This window comes from Dermacentor albipictus, chromosome 10 (assembly GCF_038994185.2).
Source record: "Dermacentor albipictus isolate Rhodes 1998 colony chromosome 10, USDA_Dalb.pri_finalv2, whole genome shotgun sequence".
Classification (NCBI taxonomy): Eukaryota; Metazoa; Arthropoda; class Arachnida; order Ixodida; family Ixodidae; genus Dermacentor; species Dermacentor albipictus.
Window position 1 is genome coordinate 38972948 of NC_091830.1, and position 18656 is coordinate 38991603.

Consider the following 18656-nt stretch of genomic DNA (forward strand, 5'->3'; position numbering starts at 1 on the left):
GCGCCTGTACCTCCTTTCAGCACGGCGTCGTATTGTACGAAGCCTTTCCAATTCGATGTCATTCTCTGTACGCTTTTTCGAATGTGTGAAGCAACGCGTGCAATCTTGCATTGCGTCTGCAATTACGTCTTCTAATCTGCGTGCGATATGTTTTTTGCAGGTGTCTTCTACTCGATCTTGAAAGACTGACCAGTCGATTTGGCGAGATACATCCGGTAATGCGGCGTCTAGTCCATCGATTCTCACATAGGTCGGAATATGATCACTGCCATGTGTTTCAATATCAGTGAACCACTGCACGCTCGAAGTCAGGCAACGTGAAACCAAAGTCAAGTCAAGGCAGCTGCTGTACGTTGTTCCTCGCAGAAATGTCGGACTTCCGTCATTTAGAAGACACAGGTTGTGGCCTGATGCAAAGGATATTAGTGACCTGCCCCTCGAATTTATCCTGGGGCTTCCCCATATATGGTGGTGAGTGTTGAAGTCCCCTGTTATTATCCAAGGACCGGGAGTCGCAGTCATAATATCTTCTAGTCGTTTGCTATTAAACTGACTGGTTGGGGATAGGTAGACGCCAATAAGAGTAAAAGACAGCCTCTTCTTTTTCACAGTAACACAGACGTATTGGTTACCGTCGTGTGGCGCTACGGGTTGGGAAAAATACGTAAGGTCTTTGCGGATGTAAACCAAAACCTTACTATTACGGACACACGTGGTTGAAACAAAAGGTTCATATCCTGATAGTCTTATGGAGGCTGATAAGTTCGGTTCGCAGATAACCAGTATAGGAAAGTGGTAGTCAAACACAAACTGTCGAAAATCCGAAATACGTGATCTTAGGCCTCTCGCATTCCATTGGAATATGGAGGCACTTCTGACATCATCCCGGAATGATCGCTGTTGCTGTCGATGAGCCATGGTTCTGCTGTAGAAGTTCTCAAGCACTGGACTTCTGAAGGCTCGCTAGAACCGGATTGATGGCATCCAGCACTTGTAACGCACTTCGAGCTGTTGGTGTCTGTATCTTGTCCAGAAGAACACGAATAGCACTCACCAGAGAGCTGATCATGACAGCAATTTGTTGATCTTGGTCCGTCAGTTTATCAGGAACAGTCGAAGTGTCCCTTGCTGTAGAAGTCTGGTTTCGCTCAGTAGGAGCATGTAGCCTCGGGAGTGCAGGCCACGCGTCTGCAGCAGGGCTGTTCATTGCATCTTTGTCCTTTGATGTGACTGCGCTTGGCTTGGGCGGAAGAATGGGTGGCAGTGTACGTGGCTGGCGCTCTGCAGAGGCTTTGGAGGTTCGTGATCGACGTCGGCGGCGCGATCGTCGCCGCCTAATAGAAATTGCTGCTTCTCGGTGAGACGAGTGGTCTCTAACCATTTTCCTTAATATTGCCATTTCCCTACGAATTAAAGGGCATTCCTTCGATGAGGCATCGTGAGGGCCGCTGCAGTTTGTGCACTTCAGCACACTGGCTTCGCACGTGTTAGTGGTGTGGGGCCCAGTGCAGCGAGAACAGACGGTAGTGTTCTTGCACACACTACTCACATGCCCAAACTTCATGCACTTCCAGCACTGCAGCGGTTTTGGTAGGAAGGGGCGAACTGCGTGTCGGAAGTGGCCCACTTTTACATGCGAAGGTAGGGATTCACCTTTAAATATGATTTTAACACACCGTGACGTGCCGAGACGAAACGCGTTTGTGATGATGGCGTTTTCCGTAGCTGGCTTGATTAAGATTGACAGATCGGAGTCGACAATGGTCTCATCAACATCGTAAATTACGCCACTACTAATGTGTTTGCCCAGCGGAATATGAGGGCGGACTTTCATCCCGTCAAGTTCCGTCCCATTGCGCAAAGAATCCAACGCAGCCGCGTGTTCTACGTCAATCGCTAGAACGTTCCTACGGGTATTCACTCTGATGTCTTTGATTTCATTCGGAATCAGTGCCTCTAGATGTGAAGACACGGCTTGCCTGTTGAGGCGTCTCAGGTTGTCAGTAGCGAGAAGTGGCGTGAACAGGATGGTGAGCTCCTCGGTATTGCGCGAAGATCTTACGGTGGACTCACTCGAATTCGAGGATGCGCTGAGAAACCTTCGTTTCGCTTTACGACTCCGCACCAGCTCGAAGGCTTCGTCACAAGAATCTTCACCGCTGACATAGTACTGCATGGTGTCGTCGCTGTCAGTGTCGCTCTCGGTGCCGTTGCGCTTCCTGGAGGCAGCCGCCGCGGGCACTGCCGAGTCCGGTGGACGCGCGTGAGACTCCATCTCCATCGCAGTCAAGGAGGAAATAGCAGTCCACTAGCAAAGTCTAAGAAATTCACAAAATAAGTAGAGCTGGAAGACTCCGCGTTCTGCTTGAGAGGCACTTCGTCTTCGTCTCTCCAACAGAACCTCCGAGTTAGTGATATCGTTAACAACAGAACAGAACAACAGAACAACAGAACCTCCGAGTTAGTGATATCGTTATTCAACCGCGTTTCGGTTAATATAAGTACATTGCTTCGTGACAATGCTATAAGGTTCGATACGATAATGCGTTTCGGCAGGAAGCTGTGAATGTTAGTAGAGATTGCCGATACGGAAACGTTGGCATAGGTGGGGGATAGCGTGGTGGCCAGCAAGGATGAGTTTATTGTTTAATATTGCTTTTACAGATCATCGGGTATCATCGAAAACGTAATATTTTGGGCCAACATGCAAAGTTTTAAACCTCAGAAATAAAGACGTGGACTTCGGCCTGGCAAAAGCGACAACGTGTTTCCGGCAGTTTGGAACACGGCGCGAAGGGTCTTCACCTATGCTATGTTTGAATTTTGGGCCTTTAGAAAGAAGTGATTCATTAGTTTTGAATGATGTAAACTTAATGATAATCGCGAGTTGCCGGTGCTTAGAGTGTCTTCGAAGGCGAGGTGCGCCTTAAATACCGTTAGGGCGCACCTGGATGTCAAGGTGGTAGATCAGTGGCAAATGACTAAGTGTTCTGATTACGAATGCGTTCCAGATGGGTTAGTATCGGGTAAACCATAGAAATGTAGGTTGTTTCGCCGGCAGCGATATTACGCGTCATCCAGATGAGCCTCTAGCACACTAACTAAACGAGTTGTTTCAGCTGCAGTGGTTTCAATTGTCTCTAAATCACTGCGCAGTGTAGATACGCTTTCGTAGTGAGTTTCTAAAGTGCTGAAACGCGTGGTCATATCCGTTATTTCCTCGTCCATTGAGAGCAGTTGATGAACAAACTAGAAACTGGGCTCTGATTTCCTCAAGGAACGTTTAAGTCGTCAAAGGTAACCACGAATTGATATCGTTACTTCACCATTTTGTTCCTATAGAAATGCACGATGACCATCTTTCCGCTTATGAAATACATATAAGCCAGTGAAACAATGAAATCACTCGAAATCATCTGTCATGAAGTAATAGCGATATCCCTGGGCCTACATCAGTACGGCTCCTAAATACCTAAGTTTACTTACTATTATTACACAATGTTACACGGAGTACTAAAGTTGCATTACGTTATGACATTCTCAATTCATTTATTTTGTTAACACGCGAAGCATTTACGGGATTTTCTTTCCGCCTTCCATCGTTTCTATCGCCGATGCCAGCGAGTTGAAGAAAACCATGATTACCAATTTACTGTAACCCCAATACGCTGGTAAAATAGGTGTTGTTCTAATACCGCATGGAGGATGCATCGTTTCACAGACAATATAAATCAAATGAAATTGGAAGAATCATATATACGAAATCATTGCAACAAATGTATTGCAAATATTAGCTTTTCAGATGCGGCAGTGCTAAGGAAAGAGTACCCGAATAACTTTTGCGTTAGATATAATTAGTCCCCTTCGTAAATATCCGATTATGCCTTAGTTTCGCTTTGTTAACTCAGCCGAACGTAACTGCAAAGGGGCCTGTTGTGGTTAAGTGCGTAGGGTCTGAAAGTCCTCTGTAAAAATAAGTTTCCGAGTGCCGCCCTGTGTACACTTTTTATTTCGCAAAGCAATGTTGTAGCTGCTCGGCTGCCTCTCTACAAGCGTAAAAGCCTATTACAGATTGTGCAAAATAAACGCCAGAGAAATATGTGACACAACATAAAAACTAAAAACACTGACTTCCGGCAGGCAGTTGTAAACACTACACTAAGTTCAGACTCATAGTTTCATTCACCGCACGTTGTGTGCATTATGAGGCGTGCCTTACCACAGCGCTTCCTTCCGTTGGGCCTTTCAGACTAAACATGTCTGAAACAAACAAAAAACTCGCGACGAACCCATCTCACGATGGCTGTTGATCGCTGTGCGATAAGCACTTATGCAATTTAGCTATACAACTTGTTGTTTAAAGCACGTTTTTCTACGATTTATAGTAAGACGTGTTGCTGCGTGTATGTGCACCTACACTGTTCTCAGCTATCGGCCAAGGTCGCCATGGACAGCGCTTGCAAAAGTCGGCCTAGGGCATGAGCACTGGGTTGGCTTAAAATGTTGATAGATAGATAGATAGATAGATAGATAGATAGATAGATAGATAGATAGATAGATAGATAGATAGATAGATAGAGATAGATAGATAGATAGATAGATAGATAGATAGATAGATAGATAGATAGATAGATAGATAGATAGATAGATAGATATGCTGAAGATTCCTGAAGTAGGCAAACATTTTCTCGTATTACTAAATGTCTTACCAGCCAGCCACATTAAGCATCCTGTCAAATCTTCTTAAACTCTACTTCATTCCTCTCTTTCATTTTCTGCAGTTTCATGCCTGAAACTCTCTTCTAATTGCATTTAAAGAAAAAAATGGCTGTGGCTTGGCTAAGGTTAAGCCCAGGATGCGAAGCATACTAGCCTTAATTTTAACGCGACAGCGTTAAGGAGCTCGTGTCGCAGAAAAGCCGGTGTCGTCGGCGTCGGCTCAGGCGTGCGGCGCTTGCTCAGGCTCACATTTCGTTGTCGCGCCGAACGCTGCGTTGCTCGACGCTCACCGCGTCCGATGCGGGGTGTGTAGTCGCGGCGCCGTAGCAAAGCCACCTAGAAACAGTCTCTGTAGCACCCCGCAACCTTCGCTTCTCATTCCAACGAGCAGCTCTGTCTCCAGGAGGCATCTCACCTCGTGAGTGTCTAGCAGAGGCAAGCGCAGCTGCTTATATACCGCCGCGACGCCGCGAGCGACGGCGCGAGTTGGAGCCCCGTTTCTCCTTTGTCGTGACGTCACGGTGTCACGTGGTCAGCCTTGAAGGCGACGCCGCGAGCGACGGCGCGAGTTGGAGCCCCTCGCGACGTCACGGTGTCACGTGGTATTGAAGGCGACACCGCCGCGCCTGAGGAGCTGGGTTGAGCCCTACTAATATGCTTCGCATAAAAACATATGTCTTTGATGGCTGGTTGGAAGTCACAATTACTTTTGGCTCCATTTTTAAAACACCTCAATCGCTACTCTCACTTGGCACCGATAAAAGGCATTTTGCCTATCCGTAAATTTATCTTATACCAAAGGAAGCTACGCCCGAACGGCAGTAAGGATATTTCTGATCATAATATTAACAATGACAATGATTTTTAAAGCACTAAATAATTTGCTGGAAGCTTTCATTCCTTTGGCTAACTCAAGAAATAAATTTCGTTTGACTTGCGTTGATTTACGCTCCCCGCATCCCTCTCAGTTAGTCATGCTAACTCCTCGAAGAATTTTACATAGGGTTAAAAACTTGCAAAGGCACGCTCCAGAATTGGCCCCCGCAGATTCATGCGCAAATAAACAGAGCCGACCGGAAAACCAGGTTACATCCTCCGCTGCCGTTCACCGTCATCCGCACTGATTCTCCCGTTCCCGCCAAGCAACCGACGGCGCGACGTGACGCAACTACCGCTTTTGCCACAGTGGGCGCAGAACGTCGTCGAGCGGCGGCAGGCGGCGGCTCGGCCGGTGTTGCGTTTAGCTCTCGCCGCTGCGGTATCACGAAACCCTGCCTGCGCTCTTTGCCATACGACTTTCCTTCTCTCCCAACCACCGCGGAATCTGCTCGCGGTGCGAGGCCAGCGAGCCTGCCCCTGCCTACGCCAGGCGCCGCAGCAACAGCAGCAGCCGCCGCTTGTGCGGGCCGGCGCAGACGCAACAGACGCGTTGTTTTGCTCGCTCGTCTGCTCTCGTTTCGGGTTGCGCGCTCTTCTAAGCCTTGTTGCCGCTCGCACCGCGCTAAGTGTGCCGAAGCTCGACGAACCTCTCGGGACCTGACCGTGTGTGCTGCTTCGTCGCCAGTGATCCCTTGTTGCCACATTTCCTACAACGCCAGTACTCCTTGCGGAAGCCTCTCGGTGGTGTTGCCCACGGAGTTTCTGCGTTCTTGGAAGCGCCATAGTTTCGGATTTCTACCGCATCCGGGCAAGCTGAGTGGGCGTGGTGCTGTTTCTTATTAGCCACTTGTTCAAGTTTTATCCGGTTCTGATCACGCGTTTTGTGTTTGTACCTTTCTCATAAATAAGACCATCTTTCACTTCTCTACGAAACTGCCCATTATCCCGGCATTTGGGTTGTAAAATTCAACAACTTACAGAAAAGACCATGGCTACCTTTAAAGAACGGGAGCTTGCACTGGCGACGGACATCCCACCAGTTTACTCAGAACTGCCACCGCCGTATCCAGACTTGAAGGAAACACCGCCGCCGTATGTTCAGTATGTGCCTTCGGGACCATCCGGTAATAGGTTCGGTGGTTTGAACCCTGCGTCATCAGTTGTGTCGCCACAGGGATCACAGCACAAAACATCCCGACTGAAGAAAAGAACGATTGTGAAATCTGCCGTGTTCGCTTCTATTTTTGTTGCGCTTGCCGTCGTGGCTATACTGCTTCTTCTGCGATTTGTCAAGGTGAGTCTGCTTTATTCGTTATCGCTTCTGATGTTGCCGTTTGAAGAAAGGTATATCTTTATGCTATTACGAGAAACAATAAACATAAGACATGAGCTGGCCGGAACTGCAGGCAACATTAGTGGCAAAATAAATTTCTTTTTATTCGGTCGCCGATGGTTGGTGATGTTGTCTATTCTTGGGATTCGCACTTCGATTAGACATTATTCGTAACGTCTATGTCTCTGTGTGCGTTATATATCTGATGCTCAGGTTATATTTATAAAGATTTTGCAGCTTCTTGGCTGCATGCAACTTCGCGATGTTAAATCAAACAGCTTACCGCAAACATGGCGGACGTATACATACTTGGAAGACAGCCGATAAACAATATGTAGCGACCGATGGGACATATATCGTTATTAGAAAGAGCCAGCCGCTTGCCAGAATAAATGACGAAGAAAAAAGTGCTTAAATTCCTCGGTGTGTGCTCTGTATCGTCACTGTTGGAATAATAGCATAATATAATAACATACAGTAGTAATGCTTTAATGCATTAGACACGAGTTTCCAAGTCATTAGACGCTTTGCGTATCTTGCCTTCACCGAGCACGAAGAACACCGGTTTTGACGCGGACGTCCCATGGAAACCCCAAAACAGTGCGGACATGCAACATTCGCTGTTATACTTCATGCGTGTAAACTTGCTCTAGTAGTATAAGTGAACTGGTAATGTGATGTCGAAGTCTGAACATGTCAACAGCTGGATAACCGTCCATCCTACGTGAGAACATCCAGCAACGCCGAATCAAGTTGAAGCGTATGTCCTTGATCCCTTCTTTCCTAAAGAGTTTGTCAATTTTGCTGAAGTTTGGCATCTTCTTTGCGGCCGAGGCTCCGATTTTAGAGTTTCACATCAACCCAGGGACGAAAGTGTTCAAAATGAGTCGTTAACTCAAACCTCAAATATATGCACGATTTTGTATTCCTCGCCGCAAATGTACTTAATGCATATAGTTCGTTTAACTTTCTCAATTACAAGATCGCATGTATAAAACAAGATATTTTTTTCATTTCCATTCAACATGTGCACATCTAGATTTATCGTTTTTGTTATCAAATTTTTGTTCACATTAGAGGTACTTTAGTGTGCCGCTTATGCTGATACCGTACAATCATCAAGCGTTCGCAGGCTGCCACAGGAAACCGTAAAAAGGTACACAGGCACGCTGAAGTGGCCTTTGTCGATGTGTGATGTAGATGCTCGGCAACTGAAGCACCACGGAGTGTACCCCTACATGCAGCGCAGTAATATAACTGACGAAGGAGCCCACTTCGTATGCAATAATCAGTAAATGCAATGCGCATCTTTTCGTTCTCGTTGAGTTTGCGTTATTTGAATCTGCGGGCCTCAGGCAGCACCTGTACTCGTGTGAAGCCTAATTCGTTCCGACTTCGTAAAACTCCGGGGTGGAGCACTTCGTTTCTTGGGTACTATGATCAACATTTAATTTGCAAAGGCGGTAAGAAAGGTCCTCGTCTGCGGCAGCGTGAATTGCACTGAGCAAACCAAAGGATATATTGGTTCTAGTTCATGTGCGAGTCGCCGGTAGTTTGGTTTTGCCAAAATGGAAATTGATATAGAACACCTTGGTTTTCTTTTCACGTTATTCTCCTTTCTTATTCACACGGCCTTCTCTGTTTGTCGTTGTTTTTTACGTTAGCAGCCTTGAAAGTTTTGTTCCACCTCGAATTTCTTTCAACTAGCCTAAACTTGGCGCTATTGTCTAGTTTCATCAGCGTAACATAATTAAGTGCTTAAAAGTGAGAAAATAGCTACCCTGGTAACTACATGGATACTTCATCGTGTGACGGTACTCGCGGATTCCTGAACGTTTTCCTGAGGACCCTGCGAAGTGCCCAAAGAGCAACGCCTTTGGGCACTTCGCAGCGCTTCAAACGCCTTCGCGTTTGAAGCGGGCGCTAGCCATCTGCTATGGTAGTGTCCATGCCGGAACGAAGGAGATAGGGGAGAATGTATTTGCAGGTAATTGAATAGTAAATACCAGCCCACATACTACCAGCAGTTAATTTGTAAAATAATTTGCAAATACACTTGTGCACCGTGTTTAAAAAGGCACGCGCGTTTATTTGACCATAATATGCTGCGTTGGACGCCAAAGGAAACAAAAATGAATAGAGTGCGTACTTCTGGCGAAATATCAAGTTGTAATGCTACTTGCGTTTGCTCATATTACTTTCCAAGGAATAAATTACCGGCTAAAATGGACTAGCAGCCTACGTAACGAAAACGAATGCTTTAGTCAAACAGTACAACGCGAGGTTCAAAAACTGACCACAAAATACCTGTTTTTAAAACCCGCAACCTGTTTTCTCGACGAAGGGGTGATTACTCGCAGAAATGTATGCCGCTATATGTGGTTATTTCCGCGGTTGCAAAGCAGTGGCACCAAATTTAGCTCTAGTATGGATTCAAGGTCTGTCTTGTGTATTGCTACGGACTGGAACGTAAGGAGTGACAAGTGTAAACTATTGAGCTCGTTGTATCGTAAATACCGAAATAAGCGGTAGATATATTTTCATAGTCTCAACGTTCTACAAATTAAAGTCACTATAAGACGTCCACAACACGTATCCAAACGCTGCAGTCATTCACATCTGCTCTCAAAGGTCACGTGACAATATGCACAACCGATCAATTCATGTAGGGTGAAGGCTGCTTCACGCTTGTCTGGCTATAGAGAATGTCAACCAAGAAGGTTTCTTTCTTCTAGCTTTCTTTTTTCTCATAAACAAAGTACTAAACAGATTCACGAGGCTACTCGTTATCAAGATCGCGTTATTGCCATAATTGCGGAAAACTGTGGCAATACCAGTGCTTATTTGTTTCATTTTTATTGCTCTCCGTTTGTGTTTACTGTGCCTCTGCACGTGGAGTGGCACTTGTGAATAACGAGACGCTAGGGAAGATGTCAGCTGCAGAAAGCAAAGAGCTTAAAAATTATATGTCTAGGGTCGTATTTCATTCATCTGGTTGTTAGAGCATTGATACAATATGCTAATCGCGGAATATTTACCAAAATTTCGCAGCTAACTCATTGCAACTGTGAATCGTTTTACGACTAAACGTATACATCGCCTTATATAGAGCCGGTGTTGATACCAGGCTTTATGGCCTATGCACTAGCGACCTTTAGCACCTTCATAGTCCGCATGCTTCATCGCCTGCACAAAATGCAACTACGGCACGTTTTGTTGCTTGCTCGCGATACGCTGCAGCTATCAGATAAAACGGCCTCTCATAGCGGCCAGCATCGCCGACGGATGAGCAAGTGAGATAAAGGCACCGCCTCACGTCGGCAGAATTCTTCTGCGCGATATCTCCAGCGACTGTGATAAGGAGACCGCTACATAGCCGTTAGTGCACCCGCCAAACAACGTAGTTCAGCGTTTCACGTGCTCCTTTCTTGCCTTGGCTGCTGCGTATGAGGGAAAGCAAAACGTCGAAAGAAAGGACAGGCATAGTAGTCTAACACGTGCAGTGCTAGCGCGCAGTGCTGTTTGCACGCACAAGAGAGCAGAGTATGGATGTGCCATGCAGAAACACCAAGGGAAATTTCTAACGACTGTGCACTTGTGGAGCACTCGATCGGAATTTTATTTGCTGTTATTTTCCTTAGTAGAGACCGGTTTCATCATTAGCGGAGTTGACAGCACAGCCAAGCTGCACAACCTACTTTGGCACCGAAGTGTCTGCACGAACGTCAGTGCTACGTCGCGCATATTGTTCTCGTGTTTGTTGCTGGTATACTATACACTTCGTCAACATTTAACATTTAGAAATGAAGCGCTCTTGTAACAGTGCTGAAAGTTGGGCAGGTTGGCAGCACATCATACTGCAGCACCCACGCCACAAACTAGGACACAAGGTGCTGTGCGTTATCTTTGCATTGGGTCCTCGTTTGTAGCGTGCGCACAGCAGTATAATAATGAACAGCTCCAATTGTTACCATGTTGAGCCTTTTCTAATGCAACATTCATAACTTACAATCCGCAAATCGCTCCCAGCAGCCACTGTCAAAATCAGGAATATCGCGGAAAGTAGATAGCGTTATGTTGCGGCGGGCTTCGCTGCCAGTCTTTTGTTTAGCTCTTTGCTTGGCTTTCCAGAAACTAAACACGTATTTCTTTTCCTAGGGAAGTATAAGCTGCCAGACTAGGTGAGCCTCATATTATGCTGCGTTAATTTTGGCGCTAGCGCACGAGGAACTCTCCTTGTTCGGGCTTTCGGCTCCGTATGTTTTCCCTGACAATTTTGTCGGTCATCATGTCGCATTGATACGAAATGCGCGTGCACGTTTTTCAGTCATGCAGAAAACGCAAGCTATACATATGAGGGAGGAGAGAAAATGATAAAAGATACATATGAAGCCACTGTGGTGAACGTCGAAACATCCCACATGCCGCTAAACCGGAGCCGCAGCGTGCGTGTTTCCACTCGTTGCTGTCTTATGAAAGGCCTGTGCCTGCCTGGGCTCGCTGCGGAAATTCAGCTTCTACTTTGCGTGGAAGCAGATCTGATGACGTTGCAGCTGGCAGCCCGTGACTAAAGCACAAGTTAAATTGCGTCATCTCCACAACTCAGTGTGGGAAATACTCTCCCCTTCGCAACCACCCTCCCTCTCTTCTGGTAGTCATAAATTCAACATGCTAGGTCCGTCAGGTGAACAATGCAGCTGGCTTTGGCGAGAAAAAAACGCGCCAGCTGTCAGGGCCTGTACTGCACGTACATTCGTGCACGACAACAACGCTAGGCCCATGAACGCAAGATCTAAAGCTTACAGAAAATAATTTTAAAAATTACCACGACGTGTTTTGCTGAGTATTTCACCGCTTCGTACAGAATATCTTACACAGTGGAGTGACCAGGAAGCGAGTAAACGAAAGTACAATCAGCGTGTAAACGCCGAGCAGATGGAGTAAGCCTAAGAATGACGTCTAGCACAGTATTTTGATCGTTCTGGTTTACTCTCAGGCATCGTATAGGGGAAAATTTAGTAGTGTAACATCCTAAAACAGCTGGCGGGCTAAGTAGGGCACCGCAGTTGGGTGTATGGATTAATTTTCATAACGTGTTTTTCTTAAATGAGTGCGCAAAGCAGGATATACGTGTTTTTTTTTTTTTAACTGAGCTTCGTCGCAAGATGTGGCCAGTATGACCGGGCATTGAGTCAGTGTCTTCATTCGGAGCATCAGAACGCCGTAACCAGTGAGGGCGTGGGATTATTTTTCGTCGCTAAGGTTACCTCCAGTGATCGGCTCTTGAGAGTTAGCGCGTTTCTTGGAATTGAACATTTACGCATCCCAGATTGGGCAACACGCGGAACATTTGCAAGGGTCAAATGGAGGCAATAACTGCGTACACAACACCGGCTACATCTAGGGCTCTTGTCGAGTATATGAGCTTTCTCAAAATGGTTCTCACACAGCGTGGCCCTTGGAGGGAAAATGTGATGCAAAGCGTTGCTCGAAGTCGCACTAGAATATCGATTTCAACATTAAAAAAAAACGTGCGTTAGTTCTAAGGCTAGGTCTCACCAAAGAGTATACTGTCCTTGGCAGAGCAAGCAAGAGCTATTGCGACACGACGAACGACGTTATTTTTTATTCATCATGGCGACAGGCTTATCTTTTTTGGATGCACTCGAGCATCTGTTATCTCCGACCTTTGACAATATGTCAGCAAAAGTGACGACTTGACGCAATCCCATCAGGTCGGCGATAATTAGTGATTCCGACGCACATGGACGTAAACGTTTTCAAGGGACCTTTCACCTCCCTGACTGTAGCTCAACCGCCATTAGAACTAACTTCATGGAAGGGAGCTAAAATGTTTGTTTGTTTTTGTTTTTCGCCTAGTGGTGCTGCATTCAAGTTACTATACCATAATAATGGAGACCTCCTTTCCGAGATACAAGGATAACGACCAAGTGTACTTGGCACGAACGATATCACGAAGTACACGGTATACTTTTCCCAAAAGACTTTACAGGCTTCATTCGACTGCATTCGTTGTCATGCGACTGATAAGAGATCGGAGGCTGTGCGCCCACTCGCAGGCCATCCATGGCCAGCGAGATTCTATCGTGGACGTCTGACCAAGAGCAGCAGTGGGTTGTTAATGCCGGCCTGAATAAATTACTGGCCCGTGGCATTGAATTGCAGCCAATGGGGAATATACTTAGGCCGACCGGCAGTATACTCGTCGCGGCAGCCGCTTTGCTCCTTCCGTTGAATCTTTCGGGCTGGCACAACAGGTGAACTTCCGTTCACTTCCTCGACATCACGAAAAATATTGTTAGGTTTCTCATTGACGTACTGTAGTCGACAAAGTAATAGCTCTGAGCAGGGCTTCCAGAATGTTACTGAATAAGGCTATTTTTTATCTATTCATTTATTAATATATGCCGCAATTTATTCGATGAAAATTTTAGCAAGGTGCTGGCATCAATAAAATAAGCTATAATTGCATGAAGTAAGAAACAGTACATTTTGCTGTAAGAATCGCAAATACCACAACCCTCTCAGGGTGAAATCTTGCACAGGTAGATAAACAGTAGTAAATGTCCAAGAATGCGGATGGGAGCACAGCCGTCACCGTAGCTCAATGGTAATGCAACGCACGCGTAATGTGGAGGTTGTGGGTGGGACTGGAGACAACTTGCTTTTTTTTGTTGACACTCATTTACCCTTAGCTTAGGCTTTCTACATGTCAAAAAAACAAGAAATGATTTGCTCTTTGCATCCTTGGTTTCGAATTATCTGTTCGCTTCATGTGGCTGCGACTAACAAAAGTCGGGCCCCTAGGATTTTTCGCACTTCTCTTACACAACTCCAAGATCAAGTAAACAAATTGGAACGAAACTACGTTAGTGTAGATGCCACGGCGACTGTAGTATTGGTCTGTAACGGTTCGTGGAATAAATTTGGTTAAAACTCGTTGGCGAGCTTGTTGGTTTGAATCCATGATAGAATGTGTGAGCGCAACTGAATGAGGGCGTACAAAAAAAAAACGAAAACAGGGACAGCGCTACTTTCAACTGTACGTTTTATTTTCTCACGTATCGATAAATATATACCGAACGAGCGAAAAGAAACGAGACAAAAAAAAACTTTCAGTGGTGCATGTCGGTGAACTCTACACTTGTGTAAAGCATGATCAAAACATACACTTTAATAGCTGCAGCAATAAACCAAGCAATGGTACCTCTTTTTCAGATAGCGACACTGATGGCTAGCTCAAGCACCGTTCTTCTATTTTTTTTTCCAATTTCATAGGCCTCCGCAATCTCCCGTGTCATCCGGCTATGAGCCCAGTACAAAATAGGACTTTCAAACATGGGTTTGTGGGGGAGGTTACTTAGTGATGTTTCTTGGTCTTTTAGTCTCTGAATGACGCATGCAAGTCAGGGGTGGACCTGGTTTTCTCTGCCCTTGGGCGTTTACGGAAGCTATACATACAATTTATTTCAGAGAATAACAAAGGGAACGCATGCTTGTTTGTTTGTTTTTTATTGACAAGACAACCCTCAATAGAGGTTTGTCTTGGTGCCAAAACAAAAGGCGGCACTAAAAGTCACCTGACTTGGCCTTTGAAACCAGGCAGCGCACTGTAATAGTTACAGGAATAAACCGAGCAATAGTATCTCTTTTTCAGATAGCGACACTGCTGGCTAGCTCAAGTAACTTTCTGCTATTTTTCGCAATTTCATTGACCTCCACAATCTCTCGTGTCTACCTGTTATGAGCCTCATACAATGTAGAAGCACTTGCACTATATATGTTTTGATCATGCCATAAACACGTCTACAGTTCATCGACATGCACAACTGAGAGTTCTTTCTTGTCTCGTGCTGTGTTCTACTCAACATCCCAAACAATTTGTACCCTGCACTTATAACGTTGTATATGCCATTCCGCTTTCCCGCGGAAGAACGTATGTTGGTCAAAGTGGCAGATGCACCAATAAGACAAAAAGAGCATCAATATAATGTCACTGTAGGGGTATCGGTCCACTCGGGCAATCATTGCCGAGATTGTCCTTGCAAAACCATGTCTGAAGGTACTTCTATTTTTATGGGGCTCATAGCAGGATAACAAGGGAGGTTGTGGAGGTCTTTGAATTTGCAAAATTAGAAGAAAGGTGCATGAGCAAGCCACCAATGTTGCTATCTGAAAAACATAAGATTCCTCGGTTTATCGCTGTAACTAATGTAGTATATGTTTTTATCATGCTTTAGACACGTCTACAATTCACTGACATGTACCATTGAATGTTCTCGTTAGTCTCGTTTGTTTCCGCTCATCCAGTATACATTTATCGGTGCGTGCGAAAATAAAATGTACAGTTGAAAGTAGCGCTGTCTACATGTGTATTTAGTTCTATATCCTCTTTGAGTCGAGCTTACACATTCTGTCGTGGAAGTAATATCTATACGTGCACTTGTTTATCGGGCGACCGCGGTTCGCCGCCTAACAAATGTTATCGCACAGCGCAGGACGTGCCTGTATGTATCGGAACTTTCTGGACTGTTGCCGATGGTTCAATCCGCTGTCTGTCACCGAACATTGTGTAATCTGATTGCATGTATAGGCGACGCGAATCGTGTAGAACTTTGTGGAAGACACGTGGGTCCCAGTGATTACTCTGGAACATTCGACGACTGATGTATAAAAGCTGACGCTGCTGACCCGCTGATCGGGTTTTCTACAATCGCCGAGTGTGTTCGCCGCTATCGTTGTTCTTTGAGTGTAGCCTGCTTTTGTTGGCACAGTTTCGCTCAATAAAACTAATTAAAAACTAATATTTTACAATTGAAAGGTGGAACTGGTAAACACATTCCTTGTCTGGTGAGGTATCCTGATGAAGAATCACATTACTTTTAATATACTGCCGTTGTAACGTCCATTACTTTATTAGTAGAGAAAGTTCCCGCGGGACGATGTGTTGTTGTGGCACGTTCGGCTTATACTGTCAGCAAGCTTTTTCTGCGTCATTGAGCATGGGCGTTTTCATCTCTGACAGGTACAGCTGTACTGTTCTGTAGGCATTGCTACACCACCCATTAGAGGAAGTAATAAACGCAGGATGGCAATTATCCAGCATTCAGTCATACTTCGGGGTTTTAGTGACCGCTATCAGGCCAGGATAATCACAATGACGACACCGTGTGTAATTTCGTTCTGGCTGTTTTGTTTTGCCTTTCTTGTCAAAGGATAACATGCCGGGCAGATAACTTCCTTGTGTACCTACTGTTTTATGTATAAGCATTTCCGTTACACCTAACATACTTTATTTAGTTATGTGAGGAGAGGCTGCATTGTTGGTTCCGAATATTTGTATATGTAGTCGGCTCTTGGCGAATTCCTATGTAAGTTCGCTGTGAATAAAACAAAAGCTACGCTCAGCTTGATTCCAGAACGTGCGTTGTATCTGCATATTTCGTTTCATTTTCTTATTGCTAGCACAAGTGACAGCCTCCCTGAAGCTCTGTGTGATCGCTCGAGCGCGTGGGAACATGCAGTGGCGCCGCGCTGTTGCCACGCATCTGTGTTGATCCCACGCCGCGGCAGCCGAAGGAACGTACCGGCCCCCTGCTGCACTCTACAACTCTTTTCCAACTCGCGCGAGGTCACATTCCTTCGGGCGATGTACGCTCCGATAACGTCGCGGCACACCGAAGTCAAGACGTGTGCAGAATACGCACGAGCTTCGATCGGGCGGCGGCGTGAATGTCTCTTTCGCGGGCGTTACACGTAGATTTCATCTTCCCTATCGAGACGCATCTCTTTCGTGATGTTGGCGGAGGCAGTCGTGTGTGTGGTGCAGGCGTGTGCTCGGCCGATACGTGTGTCGATTCTGGCGACTGCCTTATCTCAGCTAATTATAGCGATCATACGCGGTCGCTCCGGCTTCACCTCCGGTGGGTGTTGCTGCTGATGGAGCGCTGGCCAGGTAGTTTGACGCACGAAGCGATAAAAGAAGCTGCCGACTGGACAAGGCAGCAAATATTGCTTTTAATGCAGCAATGCTGTGCTCACGACCGCAGATATGAAGAAGAAAGGAATTTGAGGCGCCCGATTTTTATTAGTCATATCATAAGAAGCCAGCAACTGGCACCACTTGTTATTTAGATTAAAGAAATGATGGTGAATGTTATATATATATATATATATATATATATATATATATATATATATATATATATATATATATATATATATATATATATATATATATATATATATATATATATATATATATATATATAAAGACACTGAGCCAGCACTTAGGCCTCACAAACGTGCACAAACATGTACTAAAAAATGCAATATTTGTGGATGGTAAAAGGCGCACGGAGGAAAGACAATCTATTCTAATAAGTCATAGGAAGTGCATATATATATATATATATATATATATATATATATATATATATATATATATATATATATATATATATATATATATATATATATATTTTAGTACATGTTTGTGCACGTTTGTGAGGCCTAAGTGCTGGCTCAGTGTCTTTGTCTTTCGCTTTGTCTTTGCCGACAACTCTTGCCGTTGCTTCGAGTTGTTTACAAATTCGACTTCCCCCTGCCATCTGCTAGCCGGCTGGTTAGGTCAGATGATAATGCACCTGCCCCGGAAAAGCTGTGGTACCCGGGTTCGATCGAGTCCCAGACCAGGACGAATTTTTCTTCAGCTGCGAGGCTGTTCTATCGAGGAAACCGTATGGGTTTCCTTTGTGTAAATTGCTACGAATGGGTGGATGTCTAACTTTCCCTTTAATTATTACTTCTCTCCGCCTTGTGGCTTTCCACAGAATTATTTCGTCAGTGTCATATTTGCGCACTGACGCCAAGTAACGGCATTGAAATGGTGTAAAACAACAATCACAATATTCTCGATATTCTACTGACAATCAATTGAAAGCATGCACTTAGGGGTCTACGGCTTACAAACACATTACCAACAATATCCCTACTCTTTCGCAGTAGCTCACGCATGGTGTTCGCAACAAAACGTTACTGTTTCACTAATTTATTCTAATCAATTTTATTTTTAAATATCTGCAGCGCAAAAAATTAAGGGCGTCTGCAAACTATAGTTCGGCAGGAGGTATTCATTTCCGACGTGTAGCTTGTTTTAGTCTAACTGGCGCAAGTCTCGTTACTTTAAAGTAATAATCTAAGTAATATCCATGTCTGCAAATACGAGACACTAGTTTCCAAGCGAATTGTTAATGAAGGTTCGGATGAACATACCTAATGCGTGCATCAGTTGACACAGTGGAGATCGAAAGAAATAGAATCTTCTATTGTCAAGTGGGCCCTATATCAATTTTTCACGAGCAGGCACATACTAAAATGTTTATAGAAATAAGCATTTACAAAGAAGTTTGAAGTTGGTCGCCAAATTAAGATCATAAGGATTCTGGCTCGCTGCTCTCAATGTTTAACGCAAATTTACCGTGAATGTTTTTGGAATAAAAGCGGATATAGGGCCTGTATTCACGGCATGTTCTTACGCTAGAACTGTTCGCAAAAGCAAGTTCAAGCCAACCCTTATGCTTGGAATACTCTTAGCGAAAGCGGCCGACCAATGGCAAAAAGTACTTAAAGGGGCACTAAAGTGAAAAATGATTTTTTCAGCATCAGTAAATTACCTTTCTATGACACCAATAACACCACTCTT

General features: G+C 45.0%; 2 protein-coding genes across 3 annotated transcripts in view; one reads left to right on the plus strand and one right to left on the minus strand.

Moving 5' to 3' along the window:
• The window catches only part of LOC135911874 (uncharacterized), a 186367-nt gene extending 181237 nt beyond the window's left edge, over positions 1–5130 (minus strand). Inside the window, exon 1 of the transcript XR_010567484.2 lies at positions 4969–5130. The gene's annotated coding sequence lies outside the window, so the exon portion shown is untranslated. The remainder of the gene's footprint in view (positions 1–4968) is intronic.
• LOC135911872 (uncharacterized) overlaps positions 1–18656 on the plus strand; it is a 46606-nt gene that overhangs the window by 10114 nt on the left and 17836 nt on the right. Inside the window, exon 1 of one of the 2 annotated variants that reach the window (XM_065444203.2) lies at positions 5934–6892. The exons of the other annotated variant lie outside the window; for it this stretch is intronic. Coding sequence (XP_065300275.1) covers positions 6587–6892 — 306 coding nt within the window. The 5' untranslated portion in view covers positions 5934–6586. Of the gene's footprint in view, positions 1–5933; positions 6893–18656 lie in introns of those variants that run through there. 2 annotated transcript variants of the gene reach the window in all.